Consider the following 17,689-nt stretch of genomic DNA (forward strand, 5'->3'; position numbering starts at 1 on the left):
AACGGGCGGTTTCTCTGTGGAAGGCGTACAATTAACAGACGAATGATATAATGATATAATCCTTTAGTTGAACTGTACAATCAGTGCTGTGCTAAAGCGGACTGTTGATGTGATGTGAATATTTCGCTCTCCGCTTGTTATATTGCAAATAACAACATCTGAATCACAGTTGACCATGAAATGTTTGCGATGTTACGAAATGTATTTCAGTCAGAGTTGGGAGAGGACGAGAGAGGTTTCTGCATCATGTCCAACATCTTCTGTGTGGGGTCTCAAGCTCCCTGAACCACTCTTTCACGATTACAGGCTGATGAATCCTGGCACTGCCTTCTTGATATTCGCCCGTCCCACCAGGAGGTGGACGTAGGGTATATTCAGGTAGTCACATTAGGGCAGTGGTGGCCTAGCGGTTAAGGAAGCGGCCCCGTAATCAGAAGGTTGCCGGTTTGAATCCCGATCCGCCAAGGTACCACTGAGGTGCCACTGAGCAAAGCACCGTCCCCACACACTGCTCCCCGGGCGCCGGTCATGGCTGCCCACTGCTCACTCAGGGTGATGGGTTAAATGCAGAGGACAAATTTCACTGTGTGCTCCGTGTGCTGTGCTGCTGTGTATCACATGTGACAATCACTTCACTTTATTATTTTTTTTTACATGACCACATTTCTGCTGAGACGATGGTTCTCCACTATCTTCCCAGGATTTAATAATGCTTCGGACAATTCTTAACCCAGTTTTTGTCACCTCAATGATCTCCTTACTTAATTTCTTTGCTTAAAGCAGGCCATCAATTTGAACTTTCTGAAACCACAACTGTCTTCTGACACGTTGAAGGTCTTTACTGCCTCAGTTAAAATTAAATAACATGGTGACAGCTCAAACATACTCATCACAGCAGTAATTAACCAATCAAAGGCTCTTGCATAAACCGAGTCATTTTTTTTACACAAGTCTCTACTGCGACGAAGTAAATCATTTTTCTCCTCTCTTTATGTATATCGTTCTGTATCCTTGTTCCAGAAATATGTGGCTCGTGTGCAGCCTCTTCCCTTTAGATCCACAAAATGCACTTGAAATTGTGTGTGTGTGTGTGTGTGTGTGTGTGTGTGAAGGTACTGATCGTCCTACCGCTGCAGCTGTCGTCGCTGCTCCTCTCCCACCCGGCTGAGGGAGGGCGATCGGCTGCGTGGCGCCCGGACGCCCCGGCCCATGGTCCTCACCGTGCCATTAGGGTTCCTCTGCATCTGCTGGAGCAGCTGCGGGGAGAGGCTGCGCTGTGGGTGGGAGTCGGGGGTCACGGCGCTGACGTTCAGGTTGTTGTCGCTGTTGGAGCGCAGCAGCACCCGCGGGGCCGCCAGCGAGCTCTGGGGACCCCGCCGCCGCTTGGAGTATGCGGGCGCCTCGCGGAAAGGCACTGAAAGGACGAAAGAGGGGAGGAGAGAAACGGGCAAACTGAGAAGTTGTGTGAATAAATAAATAAAGAAATAAATGCCACAGGCACTAATGCACCTCGGATGCAACAGAATTCTCATCGTGACCCCTGTTCCCGCCTTTCGCTGCGGCTGTCAGCCCCGATGATGTCGGCGCCAGTAAAAATGTTCCATTTCTCACCATCTCCGCAGTCACGTCCCATAGCAGGTGGCATCTATAAATAGCACACGCCATTGTGTTTCTGTCTGTTGGGGAGCGAAGGATCTTATGTCTTGTTAAGTCAAAGTAAGGACATGTTACTCTCTGAAGGTCGGGCGCGCCCAGCCGCCCGTGCACTAAATAATATGGAGAGTTTACTCTTCGGAATGAACGAATAGCAAATTGAGCTCTACTCAACTCCGCTGGGCCTGTGCCACATCACACGGTGAGACACACGGTTTCTGATCTTCCAGGAAGTTCGCAGCATGGATGCATCAGCAGCTGACATGCACGACACCTTTTTAGTTCTCGTTGTTTTAAGGTTTTAAGGTTATTTTTCCTCACCTTGTCTGTGATATCTGACATATTAGAGTACATAAATGTAACCTGACAAAAAAGATTTATTGATAAATAGGGCTGGGCAATATGGCAAAAAAACTGATCACAATATATTTCCACATATTGACTGATGTTTGATGTTTTATTTCTATAAATATATACATACACGTGTATATATATACATACACATACATGTATACATTATATATGTGTGTGTGTGTGTGTGTGTGTGTGTGTGTGTGTGTGTGTGTGTGTGTGTGGTGGCCTAGCAGTTAAGGAAGCGGCCTCATAATCAGAAGGTTGCCGGTTCAAATCCCAAACCGCCAAGGTGCCACTGAGCAAAGTACCATCCCCACACCTGTCATGTCTGTCCACTGCTCACCAAGGGTGAAGGTTAAAAGCAGAGGACACATTTCGTTGTGTCACCGTGTGCTGTGCTGCAGTGTATCACAATGACAAACACAGCTCTGATTTCAGTCATTCTGCTCTTTTGTAACTTCTAACAGCTAGGATTACGTGTGAAGTGGTGCGGTTGTTGCATAAATTTCTACCATGCCTGACCGAGTAAATATGGCTGTGGTTGACCCTGAGTTTAATCACAATTACTGATCGCGATTGTATAATAGCCTAGCCCTAATTACAGCACAGGCTTAGACAGGGTGGTTAGAAATGAGCATCAGTCTTCATCTGCACAATCCATGGAATTATCAGTCTCGTTACACCAGTATACTGGACTTCCGCATGAAAAAAAAAAGGCTCAGAATTCAACCTGGCTGTCCAACGTTCATGCACACGCACGAATACAGCCACGGGTCCAGGCTCGGACGGCTTCCTGCTCCTTTTTAAATGACTGGACATTTCTCTCAGCCTCCGAATCATTATTATCACTATTATGATTGCGATCATTATTGCGCTGAAGCCCGTGGAGTCCTCCTCTCCTAGCTGTGATTGGCCTCTAATGGACGCTACTGGAGTTGGCTAGCCCTCCGGCTGATTATGTGATTGAGCAGGAAGGATGCCAGCGCTTATTTCCCCACGGAGCGTTTGAGCCGAGTTTGAATATGAGCTCACTTCTTAAAAGTTTCCTGAGGTTTCTCCTTCGTCGAGGCTGCATGCCGGTTATGTTCGACGGCCGCTGCGTCATTCTTCTGTGACGCACCGAGTCATAGGCGGCGAGCATTGAATAAAACGACTAATGTGGACCGAGGAGTTATGAAACATTATGTCGCCTTAGACACAGCCTCTTCCTGAGTCATCACCTTTCTCCATTTCTCGAGAGTGCAAAGACGAAAAGAGGTGCTAACGGCTAATGAGGTAACATGTCGAGGTGCAACCAGCCACCGTGGCAGCGCGGAGATAAAAATGAGTGGCGCTTGAATTGAGAAGTCGAAGGGATTAGAGTGGGTTGCAGCGGCAGACAGTTTATCCGAACGTCAAAAGGCCGTAGGAGGGCACCTGCTGACTTCCAGCCGGTGAAGATGCTTGTTTTGGCGTGAAACGGTGTCACCATCCATCTCGGCTTGGCTTCAGATAGCCGCATGTTTTGCGCTGGTATTTGTGCACTGGGCCAGAGGCGTGGTTAGTCAGGTGGTGACGGGAATCTGGGTCCCCGTTGGCCCACAAGCCTCAAACTTTGAGCATTAGTATGGATGGAGCGTGCATGGGCACGGTGACCCCCCAGTAATTCAGGGTCACGCCAGTTAAATCTGCTCTGGGAAACAAAATATTAACAAGGAGCCACATGACTTTATATCGTCTCATAAAAGCAATTAATTGTCACTTCTAATTTATTTTTACAGCACAGCAAAGTGTCTCCTGCATTTTATATTCTGAAAGCGCAAGGATACCTAAAGGAAATGTCTGTTATGTAATGGTGGGAGCCACCAAAGCAATTTACTACACATCATTAAGGACTGCTCTAATTCTCAAAGTATTTGGTCAGAGAGCAGGCGGATCAGCCTGTGCCTACTGTAATAAAAAAAAAAATCCCATGAATCAAATAGCTGCAACTGGATATTAATGAACGAATGAATGAATGAATGAACGAACAGGGGTTTTAAATGCAAATTTCTACAGAAGCTCAATGCAACGTCTAATCAGATCGGCCGACGTGGAAAATCTGGCGACGCTCATCCCCAGAGTTGCATCGGACGAACGTGCATGGAGAACCAAACGCTGCCGTTTTACGAGTCAGATCTTTATTTTCCCAATAATTCAGTTATCTGCACGTGGTATAGTGTTATTCGTCATGATAGAGTTATTTAATCAGTTGTTCAAGGTTTTAAAACGCATTATAATGCGATTCAAAACTTTGCAATTGCATGCGTAATAATTCTAGGTCGTCACAAAAAAGCACTGAAGTTATTCTTATCATGATTATGAATATATGAATTAGAATTTCTGACTGTGCACATCCTTACCTTCCTTCTTTAAGGCGTTTAGGAAAGACTTCATTTTAATTCCTGGGGATGAATTTGACGCACGCTCCCTGAAATCCGAGGCGGGACGGCTGCAGAACTTTCAGCCCCCGATGCGGCGTAGGACCAGCGGCAGGTTCCCCGTCCTGCGCCGGGCGCCGAGTGCGAGCGCGCGCGCGCGCGCGTGGAACGGGGATGCGCGTGCGGGCGCGTACCGGCGGCGCGAGAGCACCCCACATGATCCCGCCTGTCAGAGGCGCATGAGCACCCTATGGTGCACCCCCCCCCCTCTCTCTTACACACACATACACACACACACACACACACACACACGCATACAGACGCGCACGCGCACCCACACAGACGCACGCACGCACACAGACGCACGCACGCACGCACACACACACACACACACACGCACGTGCGCTTGCAGCCCAGTCCACTGTAAATAGCCTACGCTACCTTCTCCTACATAACTTGATGACGATTTCATATGCCGACAGGGTCGCCGACAGGAACGAACGCTCCACTTTTTAGAGGTGATTGGGTGTAAAACTATGAATACGAATAACTATGAATAATGATGATTTCTCTGCGGAAACCAAACAAATCTCAGCGGTAAACAGCTGTACTGAAACACATCCCATCCTGGGCGTTGCTAGGCAACCCGTGTGAGAATGCCGTTCCCAGCAGAGCAACTTCCTTTTGTCGGAGCATCAATGAAATTCCGGACTGTAGCATTTGTCTCTCCATTCACCAAAAACACATTTTGTTCAACACGAAGCAATAGTTTAAACTTAATATGCACATCTTAAATCTAAAACAATTCATTTAAAAAATAAAAGAAAACAATTGGAATGCATTGGAAAAGTTAAAAATAAATGCTCATGTTCCCAGAAGGTGGAACGTGTAAAGCATCAACTACAGATTATTTTTATAATTTGGCTTTAGGGGCGTCATGTAACAGACAGAACATGAACACGCAGATGTTCTTATGGCATCTGGTGGCCATCAGAGACTGCAGTTATCTGAGCAGACTGGGCATGAGCACACCTGCTAGCCTGAGCCCAGTGCAGAAGGGAAACATCTCCTTCTTATTTTTGGTGGTTTCTGTGAGACTCTGAAGACACATGAATGCACGGATTCATCATAACAGCCACATCAACCTCCACCGAAACGTCAAGATATCATGCTTATCATGCGCAACGTTGCTGTCAGTCTCATAATCATTTAGACATGGGCTCTAATTTAATTAGGGTTAGTGACCAATGTAACAGCCTCGTGATAACATTGATAATAATGCCGTGCCCACATGTATTAAAAGAAAAATACATGGCTATTGTCATTAATCGTCATCTGAGCTGTCACTTACTTTTGAATACAGTAAGTGTCAGGACAACAGACTACAGTCTGGATTACAGACATGGTTTTAATGTAATAACATACAAGAGCAGCAGAGTAGCACGGGTTATTATGCATGGGAGGACGTTGTGCTGAATATACCCTGTGAAAGGGATTCACAAGAGAAAAGTTTGCAATCGCACACATAATACAAATACACAAATAAATACACAAATAGAATGTCTGGTGGAACAGTTTGACAGTTTCACATCCTTTCTGTCTAACCTCAGGATAGACTCTCGACATAGAACTGGAGCATCTGCAATTTAGCCTTTTTAATTATTTTAAAGGCTTTGACTTGATCATAAACTTTATGCAATAAATAGATTAATTGCAACAGCAGCTGTATAAGCTTGTAAAACAGAATTCACACTTTCACAATTGACCATGCTGGGCCACATTGAAGATAATGTGAACACTGCCGGGGTTTATTATTTGTAGTATTAGTGAGTGCACAGCAGAATGTCTTTACTAATCCATGACCGCAGACCTCTCTATCTGCAGAGCACATGGCCCGACACCATGGCAACCCCAGGGTGCTATGAATGAAGTGTGGCGGTGGGCTGAATGGCTCAGATTGACCCAACTACACAAACGCACAACAACAAACGGTCATAAAAAAAAAAAAAAAAAAAAACATTATTAATGTGACTCAAAGCATCATCCATCAAGAGCATGGCACAATCCAAGCAATGGCAATTGGAATTGCCAGGGCATAGGTTAGGGTTTTGCTCTGGCCTTACCATCTGTCCGTTGGATCAGAGCAGCATGCATTGTGTATTTCCTCTGTTTTGTAATTATCTATATAGGTCACTGTTTGCATGTGCGAATGTGTCTATAGGCTGAGCGAAATATGGCTTTCCTCCAAATCATGCATAATTCAAGGGCTTTATTATTCATATGCTACTATAAATCGCATGGGGACGTTTCCAAGCCTTGCACTCAGCGATGCTGAAGGAGCTGCAGGAATTTCTGACAAGTACTGGTTGTGTACTACATGTGACAACAACCTTCCGTGTTGCAACACAGAAGCCTTTTCTTACAAAGAAAAACATAAAGACTCCCAAAAGCATGTGGTGAAAATGTGTTATATTCTGATGAGACCTGGGTTACAACACTTTTCCCAAAAGAACATCATACCCACAGTGAAGCATGGTGGTGGCAGTATCATGCTTTGGGGCTGCTTTTCTTAAGCTGGAACTGGGGCAGTAGGTGGAGGGGATTGTGAACTGTTCGAATTACCAAACCTTCAGGCAGCTGCTAGGAAGATGAGGATGAAGAGGAATTTCACCTTTCAACATGACAATGACCCCAGGCATTGGAGCCACCCGGCAAGAGCCCAGACGCGAATCCAACAGAAGATCTGTGGTGTGACACGAAGAGAGCTGTGCACAAGAGATGCCCTCACAATCTGGCAGACTTGGAGCACTTTACAAGGAAGACTTGGCAAATATTGCCAAGTCAAGATGTGCCATGCTGATAGAGTCCTACCCAAGAAGACTGAATGCTGCAATTAAATCAAAAAGTGCTGCCACAAAGTAGTCGTTTAAGGGTGTGCACTCTTATAGACCCTAACAGTTAGTTTTTCAATTGCATAGGTCATAGGTCACACTAAATATGGGAAAAGTTTTGAAAACTTCTGCAAAATAATTTCAGCATGTTTGCAGATATTCTGAGATGCCCTGCATGACAACATGTCATTGGTTTGTAGCTTTATGGTGACATTTTTAGGGGGTTGATGTAACGTTGAGCACAAACGATGCTTAATAATGCTTGATTCTCCAGCCAGACCAAACACCCCATGGGACAATATTCCGACTGAAAATTATAATTACAGCCAGACGGAGAGAACATGGCACCATGAGGATAACCACACACACACACACACATACACACACACACACACACACACACACACACACACACACAGGCTAATGCACTGCCAGGGTTGGGGGTGAGCGGGAAAGACCCACCTTTCTCTGCCGTGCAGCAGGCGGAACCCATGGCCGATTTGCCAAAGGGGGAAATGTCCCATCACCGACGGGTGAGGTCAGGGGTTTGTTGGCGAGAGAAAGCAAGAGGGAGGAAGCATGGTGTAATCCTGCCAGGCAGAGGCCGGGGGGCTCTCACGGCCCTGCCGGAGCAGCGCCGCACACTGCCGTGTGGGTCCGGTTCGATTCACAGAGGGGCTGTCGAGAGGCAGATGACGGCTAATCCTGCACCGCCTTTCTTTCTTTCTTTTTTTTTTTTAATTTAGTCGTAGGACAGCTGTGGAGCAAGGGCGCTCCGGGAAACAATCACGGATTACCACTCCTATTTATTTATTTATTTATTTATTTATTTATTTATTTATTTATTTATTTACATTTTTCTCTGGCCTCTAATCCACCCCACTGAACTGCTTCCCTCCATGTAAACTTGTTCAATTAACAACATAAAAAAAAAAAATAATAAAACGCTGCTGGGTCGGGGTTCAAAAGCATGGCAGATATTGAATCATTTATATATTCCTTTCCCAACTTCCTTCATCCATGCTCCGTATATATTCCTTCTCCCTGAGTGTCACCTGAAGCCTCCCAGATTCCCAATAAAGTAGGGCACTAATCCCTCAAGAAAGAGGTGGAGCAGAAGGCGGGATCAAGGTGAAACTCAAATCCAATCAGATTTCGTATTATCTGTGCATACCAAAGTGTGGTTGCGGACAAACACGCACACATACGTATAGTCAGACATCACATATTAATCCATAAGAACAAGAACTGAGAAGACAACAAGTAAATGACTACGTTTACTGGTAAACATTTATCCATTGTTGCATTTCATTTTCTAGGAAATCTTTTACGACTCCTTTGCCTCCTTTCACTAATCTGTTTGTCTGGGATTTTTCCAGTTATTTAGAATGATCATTCTGGACTGCAAGCATGGTATTCACATGCAAAGGGGCTTAAACCACTCTCTGATCCAACCACGGAGTGACACTCACCGATATCGGTCTCTTTGTGGTTCTTAATGAGCTCCGCCAGCTCAAAGTTCCCTGCAATTATTGCCACCTGCAACAGGAAAACAGGAACATTCACATAAAAATGATCATAACCATGTGAAATAATTAAAATTAATGAATTGTATGTGCATACTTATATTTTGGTTGCATGCACAGTGTAAATAATGGAGCGCTAAGGAGACATGGGCTCCCCTGAAAGCCTCACTTTGAAGTGCCCGGATTTATAGTATATTTTATTTCTTTACGTTGAAGTACTCGAAATAAAAACACATAATCTCTCCACAAACCAAATTCCGTGTCCATTCCTGCAATGGCATCATCGTGTGGCATCAATGCTGAACTGATGTTGCTGTTACTGTACATGAAATATTATAGGATATAATACCTGTAGTCTGCAGCATTAACAGCAGAATGTTGTTGGCTGTAACCGTGCTTCTGTAATGTATCGCCTTGCACATGATTTATCCCCATGTGAGGTATTTAAAGAGACAGGCCATTCATTTCTAAACACTGTACGCCTGATCAGTGAATACCTGTCTGCAGCAAAATTATTAAGAAAGAAAGAAGAACAAAAAAAAAAAAAAAACAAGAAGAAAGAAAGAATGTCTCCACTGGGAGGAGACAGAGAGGTTTAGATGCCTTTCCCCACACAGTGCTGCTGTAATACACTTCTTTTTCTTCGATGGGTCAGACACACTCTGAAGTTCAGAGCTCAGAAATCCCCTGATGGGCAGACACTGGGGTCATGTGGAGGCTGACTCTCTGAAGATGGTGTAATTGGAAGCTGGTCTGGAATCCGAGAGCTACACCTTTTCCTGAGGGCAGGGGTCAAGGCTATTTCCTTTCCCCCAACATCAAACAAACAGAATGCAAAAAGGACTTCACAAAATCTTCAAATGCCCACATTAATCAATCAGTACTATTTAAAAGATCAACAATGATGGAGGATGAGGCAAAAGCAGTTATATACATATATATATATATTTTATTGGTAATAATGTGGATGTTTAAAAATAAATGCACCAATGAAGTGGATTAATTTTTAAAAGAAGCTAGTAATAGATAAACCAAACAAAAATAGTAATAAAAAGTAATAATAATTAAAATAATAATCAGAGTCCTTACTTCAGATGACTGTTCATCAGGACAGTTTTTTACAATGAAACACTAAATATTTGTTCTGTGTTGCTCTAAATTGCATATACCTAATGAGGTACTACATTATGTAAAGTCTTAATTTCTGTCTTTTTTTATTTATTTATAATTTACTTTATTGCTTCGATGGGTTCTGGGGACAATGCCTTTGAATCTTTCTTTGAATAGTTCACGTGGCTATAAACTCTTTTCACTTGAGTGGATGCTGAGGCTGAACCTACTTTTTGTTCTCCTCTCATTTTCTATAGGCGACATGTAACAAACGAAGCAGTAAACGAAGTGTAAACTGTCGTATCTGTAAAGGACAGGCCTGAGACATGACAGCTTAACCCCTCGCTGCATGCACCACAGAAACGCGGCTGCTGGGCTGAGCTGGGGTTGTCATGGAGATCCAGTATGGATAGTGGTGGGAGGAAAGTCGGGAGAGGCCTGGAGCTACGTTCAGAGATGTGGATTCTTAATGAAGACTGATGAGGAGAAAAGAGGAATGACAGAACAAAAAAAGAGGAGACAAAAAGAAGAGAAAAAGGAAAGGGGCACACAGGTAGCCTAATTTATACATTTATAACTTATACATTTATAATTTCTATCATTTCTAGTCAAGCATTTATTTTGTTCTCTGGATGTCACGACATGCAATATCACAATAGGAGCACACACTCTAACCTTGCACAGATGGAATGCAAAGGGTTAACTCTAATGAGCAGCAACAAAAGCATCCAATGAGCTATTTCAAGCACTAGTGCATGTCTCAGTGATTTTCACTACATGCCCGGTTCCAGCATCTTATTTAAGCATCGGCGAGTGAGAGAAACTGACTCATTCCTGGAACGGTGTATGAAAATGAGAGAAGGGAAGAGCAGAGTGGCAGAAAAAAGGATGAAGGAACAGTCTAGATTAGCTACAGTTCCAAAAAATTAATACAAAATATGTATCTAACATTTTGCAGACTTGTTTGCAATAAATTATTTTTTTTTAAATATGATTCATTTAAATTAAGCGTGCAAGATGCGCTTCCCACTTTGAATGGGATGACATCATGTATTGCCAAACTGAACTGTGGATCAATCACTTCACATTGGTTGCGGCAGAAAGTTAAAAGGTGTGGCGCAAGCGCCAGCCAATCAATTTTCCCCCTACACATTGGCCAATCCGTTCATTTTTTTGCCAGGCAAAGTGGCTATGTTGTTGTGAGAGAGAAATGGCACATCCATGTGTATTAAACAAAACACTGCTGCGTCAGCAGAATAACACAGCATTACACATTACATTTTTTAAATATATCTATTTTAAATATAACAATTATTATTAACCCCACATAAAAATGCTGGTAATTGAAGTGTAATGGATCCCTCAGTCTAACTAAGGGCCGTCTACATTCTCACCCGAAACAGGAAAATTCTGATTGATAATATTCATGCAGTTTAATATGATGTTGTTTTTAATAGCTTCATTACTTACAGTCATTTGATTTTGTATACAGCTTTAAAACATATTTAAGCATTCAGTAGCTCTTATTCCTTTTAATACTGCTTTTGATATATGGTCCTCATAAATATTTATTCGACATGATAACTAATCATATGGACCAATGAAGAGTAAGACCACATCCTCTGTGGTTGCCCTAATTCATGTCTGCTCTGTGCAACTCAGGCAACTGACGTGTGCGCAATGCATAATTCACGGCTATTCTCCATACTACTGTACTGCAGGGGGGATCAAAGGGGCTGAAGTAACGAATTCATGTTTTAAAAGCAGTCAGCAATCACGTGGCTGCATGCATCACAATCTCCAGATTCATCTGTGGGATTTAAAGTGAACTTACTCAACAACAGTAATATGTCGTTTCAAACTGGGGACATTAAATAATTCAGTGAAGAGTCACATGCTAAGCTAAAAAAGTGAATTATTTTCCAATTTAAGAGACACAGTGTGGTATTACCATGCTTATTGGTACTAGATTTTGTAAAGGCAAACCCAACTTACTATTATTGTGTCCCTGAGCAAGACACTTCAGGGCGACTGTCCCTGCAACTACTGATTGTAAGTCTCTCTGGACAAGGGCATCGGGTAAAATGCCGTAACGCAAATAATTTAGCCAGTTTCATTGGAAAACAGCAACAACAAATCAAAAAGAAAACTGATACATGACTCACTCACTAAATCAATATCCCTAAGTTTGTCAGTGAGTGAGATATTGTGAATGTGGTGAGCATCAGCTCACTGCAGGACACATTCACACACCAGTCATTCATTCCGCTAGTGTTCCTGTCTTTGGATGCCTTGTGGATATGGGTGGTAGTAGCCTAGTGGGTAGCACACTTGCCTATGAACCAGAAGACCCAGGTTCAAACTTCACTTACTGCCATCATGTCCCTGATCAAGACACTTAACCCTAAGTTGCTCCAGGGGGACTGTCCCTGTAACTACTGATTGTAAGTCGCTCTGGATAAGGGCGTCTGACAAATGCTGTAAATGTAATGTAAATGGAAAGGAGGATAGATTTAGGTTCTTTCAGCTGTTTTAAAGATTATTTAGATACTTTTTTAAGATTATAATCATGCTAAATGTTTGAAACTTCAAGTCTTCAATAAAAACATTTGAACGGTTTAATGGTGAAAAGTTTTTAAGTAAAACATATGTAATACCTTGAATTTGCAACATAAGAAGAGCATCATTGAAAAATGGAATGGAGCCAAATAATTCTTAAGTAATTTTTTTAATTACTAGAGGCAAGCAAGCACATTTTAAACTTTGATTAAAGTGGAAATGCTACACTTTTACCTCATTGACTGTAAGATTTTTAATGTAAATATACCTGGTTTTATATATAGTTTTTAATGTTGTTGTTTTTTGTTTGATCAAAGGATGAGACGGTTCTTATCACATAATCTTTAACTCACTACTGCCTCCTTAGGTACACAGTGGTAGTATATGTATGCTAACATCAGTAAATATTGCTGCAACACATTACGGTCACTTTATTAAGACTGTTACTTCTTCATATTTCACATTTAAAATAAAAATCTTGCACCATAACCATACCAAACAAAACTAGCCAGAACGGCTTAGCTCATTCAATATTGGAAGTTAACCATATAATGTGACACATTAAAAATGTGATTATTGCCTTGAGCAGTTAAATGATAATCAATAAAGCTTTTTGTTTCATATTGAACTCAACATAGCACACAATTGAGGTATCGATTGCAGGAACATGCCATAAAAACACACAAGTACCTGAAAGGGAGTCTGACTGTTGAAGTTCTTCACCTCCTTGTTGGCCCCACGGACAAGAAGAACCCTGACGCAGTTATCCTGTTGAGCAGAAGACAACACAGAGGGGCATGAATTGTTGTGAATGAGATGTTTTTCCTCAGCAACACAATTCCCTCACCCACCCATGATCAAGCTCACGTACACTTCAAATCCCAAACGCCGCGGGAGTGACAGCAGAAAATAGAGGAACGGTCCTGAATCAAGTTTTCATTCTACTCCTGTTAAAACATTTTCTGACAGAAGACTCCCTGCTGACCACGCCACGGCTGTTTGATAAAGAAAACAATCAAACAGAGGTGATACCTTCACACAATGACATGCCCAGAAGTATAACAGTCTGCTGAGAAGCTACAGCAGAGGAGGAAAATGAAATGCACATACATATACACCAGGTCTGTTAAATCATTGCAATTCATTTATACATATTCAACCAGTTAAAAAAATTCTATTAACAATGACACCGATAATTCCTACATCAACATGTAGACACAGAGTTTTTAGGGTTCAGATTACATATGACCGGATGAAAATATTTCAATGCACTAACTAAACTAAAGAGAAAAACATTTGCACCAAATTTTATTTCCATTTTATTCCCCGTCTTCCCATCTGAATCACATTTGTCTCCGTTGTACTTATACACTAAAATTTAAGAATCACTTCATCGCAGGCCCTAATACACACACCTCATTCTACCTCATTCACTGCACTGACACAAATGTGCACATGTTTGCAGCCATTCCAATGTTGGCCTGACCATGTGAGTGTAGTTTTATATGATATATGATGTGTTTCTTTGTAATGTCAGCACTATTATACACACACACTGGTCCAATGTTGTCTAAATGCTAATGCGGGCGTGTACTTTGCATTAGAGTTTATGCGCTTTGCATAAGTGTGCAAGTGTGTCACGTTACTGAAGTAAGGCAAGGTGAAGTATGCTTCATGTGCAGTTTATCCTCAAGTTTGCCTAAGGTCACTGGGGATCAGTGTGTTACCAACAGCGTCACCACCATTACGTATAAAACCAGGTTCAGTTCCGATCACTGCTTAAAGCCACACATAAGCTGAAAGAAGAAAGAGATTTTTTACCAGAATTTAATAATAATACAGATAATTTAAAGTCTTTACAGGTGCTCATCTCATAAAATAAACACACAATATCTGTCTCACTTCTTTTAACACAATATAACGTAAAAAAAACAGAAAGTTTAACAAGAAATGTGAAAATGAGGGCAAAACCAACACATACATACAAATGAAAAAGGAACATTGCAGCAAGTTTTTAGATTTCTCATCCTCTATTTCTTCTTCACACGTAGTTATTATGCAAATGAGAGACACAGCTGTTTAATTCCAGAGGAAGGTAAGGGTGTCAGACAGTCCGGGGTGCAGAAACGTCTCAGCGATGAAATGCATGGGCTTCTGCACCGTGCCATTAGCAAATGCAAATACAATGTTTCCTCCTTGTCAAACCAGCAATAAGTAAATGACTAATTTAGAGTTTCAGTGATGAATCTTGAGATTTACGAATGCCCTGAGAGTGCTCCAGCTACACGAAATGGGAGGAAAGGGCTTAATTGTGCAGATAATGAATACATTTATTGCTAAATTCTAAACAGATTAAGCCATAAGAAAAAGAAGAGCTAGAGCCTGCCAATCTGAGACAAATAAAGGAAATTAAAGCAAAAATACTGGCACCACTGGACTCCAGGCAAATCAAATTGTCTGCAGCTTAGCATCTGTAAATAACATCTTAGGTTTACCGTAATCACGGGGTAGATAGGCCAATACATTTCATGTCATTTAAGAGGCAGAAAATTGCAATCATTCTGTGATCGAAAATGGGTCAGCTGATGATCGAGATCTCTCTGGCCAATTTGCAGAGCCACAACCAAATAAAACAGCAAAACGAAGGCTAGAACTGCATGGCTGTATTTGAAATACAAAATAGTATTTGCGTAATTACTAACTTGCATTTCATGATTTTGTAAAAAAAACGGGAATACTGAAAAAACAGTAAAAAAGCATTTCACTAAAAAGATTATTTATGGAAGACTTCTAAACTGTACAGTATGATATAAGTCTGGGAGCAGTAAATATATAGCATCTATATTTAAAACTGCTCACAATTGTTCTGGCAGACTGTCAGATTGTAAATCCATTTTAGTCACCTCTGAAATACAAAAAAAAAAAAAAAAAGCACTCTTTGCAAACCTTTAAAAGCCCACACCAAACTAAAACAGTACTGAAATGAAGACATGGCCAATATACACATTTCAGGACTGGGCTAGAATGATCAGTCAATTTGCAACATCAATTAATGCTGAATTCTGGAGTAATTATTTTCTCATAAGGAATGGATAAGAGGAAAAAGTCTCCATGGACTCAAACACTAGGTCAAGACCATTCAGCCATGTTGACTCTGTCTATGTGGGCCAGCCTTTTATTTGCATTTAAATGACCGTCGCTATGAGCTGCCATGGGACTCATTTTATGTTCAGTCAGGCTGAAACTATAACCATTAAACTTCAGAGTGTGACCTAAACATCTCTCTCCTCCGTGGCACTCTCTCCAACCGGAACAAAATGTTCCAGGCATAGCAGTGTACAGTAGATGTATTTTCTGTGTAAAACTGCAGAGTGTATGCAAAGAGTGCAGACCCCTAATGTAAAAAAATTCACCACAATAAAAAATTCCCCCACCTTTACAAAATGTCCAATAAGATGTTTGCAGAAGTGTGCACTATTAGTATAAAATAATACTTTGTGAAAGCCTTTTTTGGGGTAAGAGCCTATCAGCATGGAGCATTTATGTCCGAGCTCTAGCTTGGCTATTCCAAAGCTGTATTTTTCCTCTGGGAAATCCACTCTTTTGTCGAATAGGATGTCTGCTAAGGGTCATTGTCAGGCTGAAAGGTGAAAGTCATCTTCATCTTCTTCAGGTAGTTGCCTGAAGGTTTGGGGCCAAAGTGACTGGTACCTCCATCTTGACTAAAGTCCAAGTTTGCCCACAGCACGGTACTGCCACCACCATGATTCACCGTAGATATGGGGTTATTTTGGAAGAGTTTCCGCACCAGAAAGATTAACATCGGTCCATAATACCCATAAAACATTTGGGTATTAGCTTAAGGGTGTGCAGATTTGTGCAACCAGCTTATTGTACTTTTTACTATTGTACAATAACCTGGCTTATTAAGAGGAATGTGTACATGTTTATATCAACTATGTAAAGAAAGGAAGTAAGAAAGAAATAAAGAAACTGAGAAAGAGAGAGAGCGAGAGAAAGATAAATAGTTGAAAGTTCCCTTTGCTCACTTCTCTGGATCTTTTCACTCCATTAAACAAACCACAGCAAACCGAGTCAAAGCCAGCCAACCTTTCACACACAGTAAACCTATAATTTATTTAGAAGTGTCCACGAGCCATACACAGCAACAAAACCATCATCACAATGGATGCCTCCACTTTGCTGTCAAAATTAAAAATGATCATGAACTGCATCACTGACACACTGCTGCTGGTGGGAGTGGGGAGGAGAGGAGAGAGGAAACACATATGCGTGCACACACATGAACGCACACACACACACACATATGTACCTGGTTGTAGAGAGCACAGATGTGGAGCGCCGTATTTCCTGAGGCGTTCTGTGCGCTCATATCTGCTCCGTAGAACAACAGATGCTCCAGGTGCTGGACATGGCCATGCCGACAGGCCTATACACACACACACACACAGAGTCAGAATCAGTCGGCAAATTGATAACAACCTACAAATTCCTATATAATTAAAGCAAGCAAAATCCTGAAATTGTGACTTGAAGTCTGTGTGGCCCCTGTAAAGTATGAAGATGTCATTTTAAAGGGCAGCCACAGAGACCACCTTTAATTACCCACTAATGATTAGACAATATTAAAGTGTGATGGGACGTCAGGGGCACCTGGTGTCCCAGATCCAGGTGGCAGCAGGCTGCAGTACCCGTGTACAGCCACTAGATGACAGTACTCATTACAAGTACATACCGTGACATTTCTTAAATGTCAAATTGTCCCATTTAGGTAATTCTGGCATGATAAATCTATATGCAGATAGATGCTAAATTGATGCCGCCTTCAAACTAGATTGCAATGATTAATAATGTGAGACGTCTCTTCCAGAGGTCCATATTATTTAAAGCACATGATGGGAATGTTTCCTCAACGTTTTCTCAACAGAATAGTATCTGTCTGCTCTTTGCTTTATTAAAATGTGTGTAATAGAGGGCGAGGCCTTTGACTAGGTAACTGGTAACGTCGATGCCTATTTTTGCTGGCTAGCTAGCAAACTTTTAAAGGATCCTACAATAGTCAGTTTTACCAGGATCATCGCCATGGAAACTACTCAGGTTGGTTACAACAATCAGTGGTCGTAAAAGTAGGTAGGTAATTCAGGGTAGACCCACACTGAGTAAAAAGAGCTTTTCA

At 42.0% G+C, this 17,689-nt stretch overlaps 1 protein-coding gene across 6 annotated transcripts in view; it reads right to left on the reverse strand.

The window, feature by feature from the left end:
- shank2a (SH3 and multiple ankyrin repeat domains 2a) overlaps positions 1–17,689 on the reverse strand; it is a 93,890-nt gene that overhangs the window by 42,266 nt on the left and 33,935 nt on the right. For all 6 annotated transcript variants that reach the window (XM_028955920.1, XM_028955922.1, XM_028955925.1 and 3 more), the window contains exons 8-11: positions 16,826–16,942; positions 13,183–13,260; positions 8,770–8,836; positions 1,129–1,414 (exon numbers count right to left, since the gene is read on the reverse strand). In XM_028955920.1, the coding sequence (XP_028811753.1) occupies positions 1,129–1,414; positions 8,770–8,836; positions 13,183–13,260; positions 16,826–16,942 (548 nt within the window). The remainder of the gene's footprint in view (positions 1–1,128; positions 1,415–8,769; positions 8,837–13,182; positions 13,261–16,825; positions 16,943–17,689) is intronic.

This window comes from Denticeps clupeoides, chromosome 16 (genome assembly GCF_900700375.1).
Source record: "Denticeps clupeoides chromosome 16, fDenClu1.1, whole genome shotgun sequence".
Classification (NCBI taxonomy): domain Eukaryota; kingdom Metazoa; phylum Chordata; class Actinopteri; order Clupeiformes; family Denticipitidae; genus Denticeps; species Denticeps clupeoides.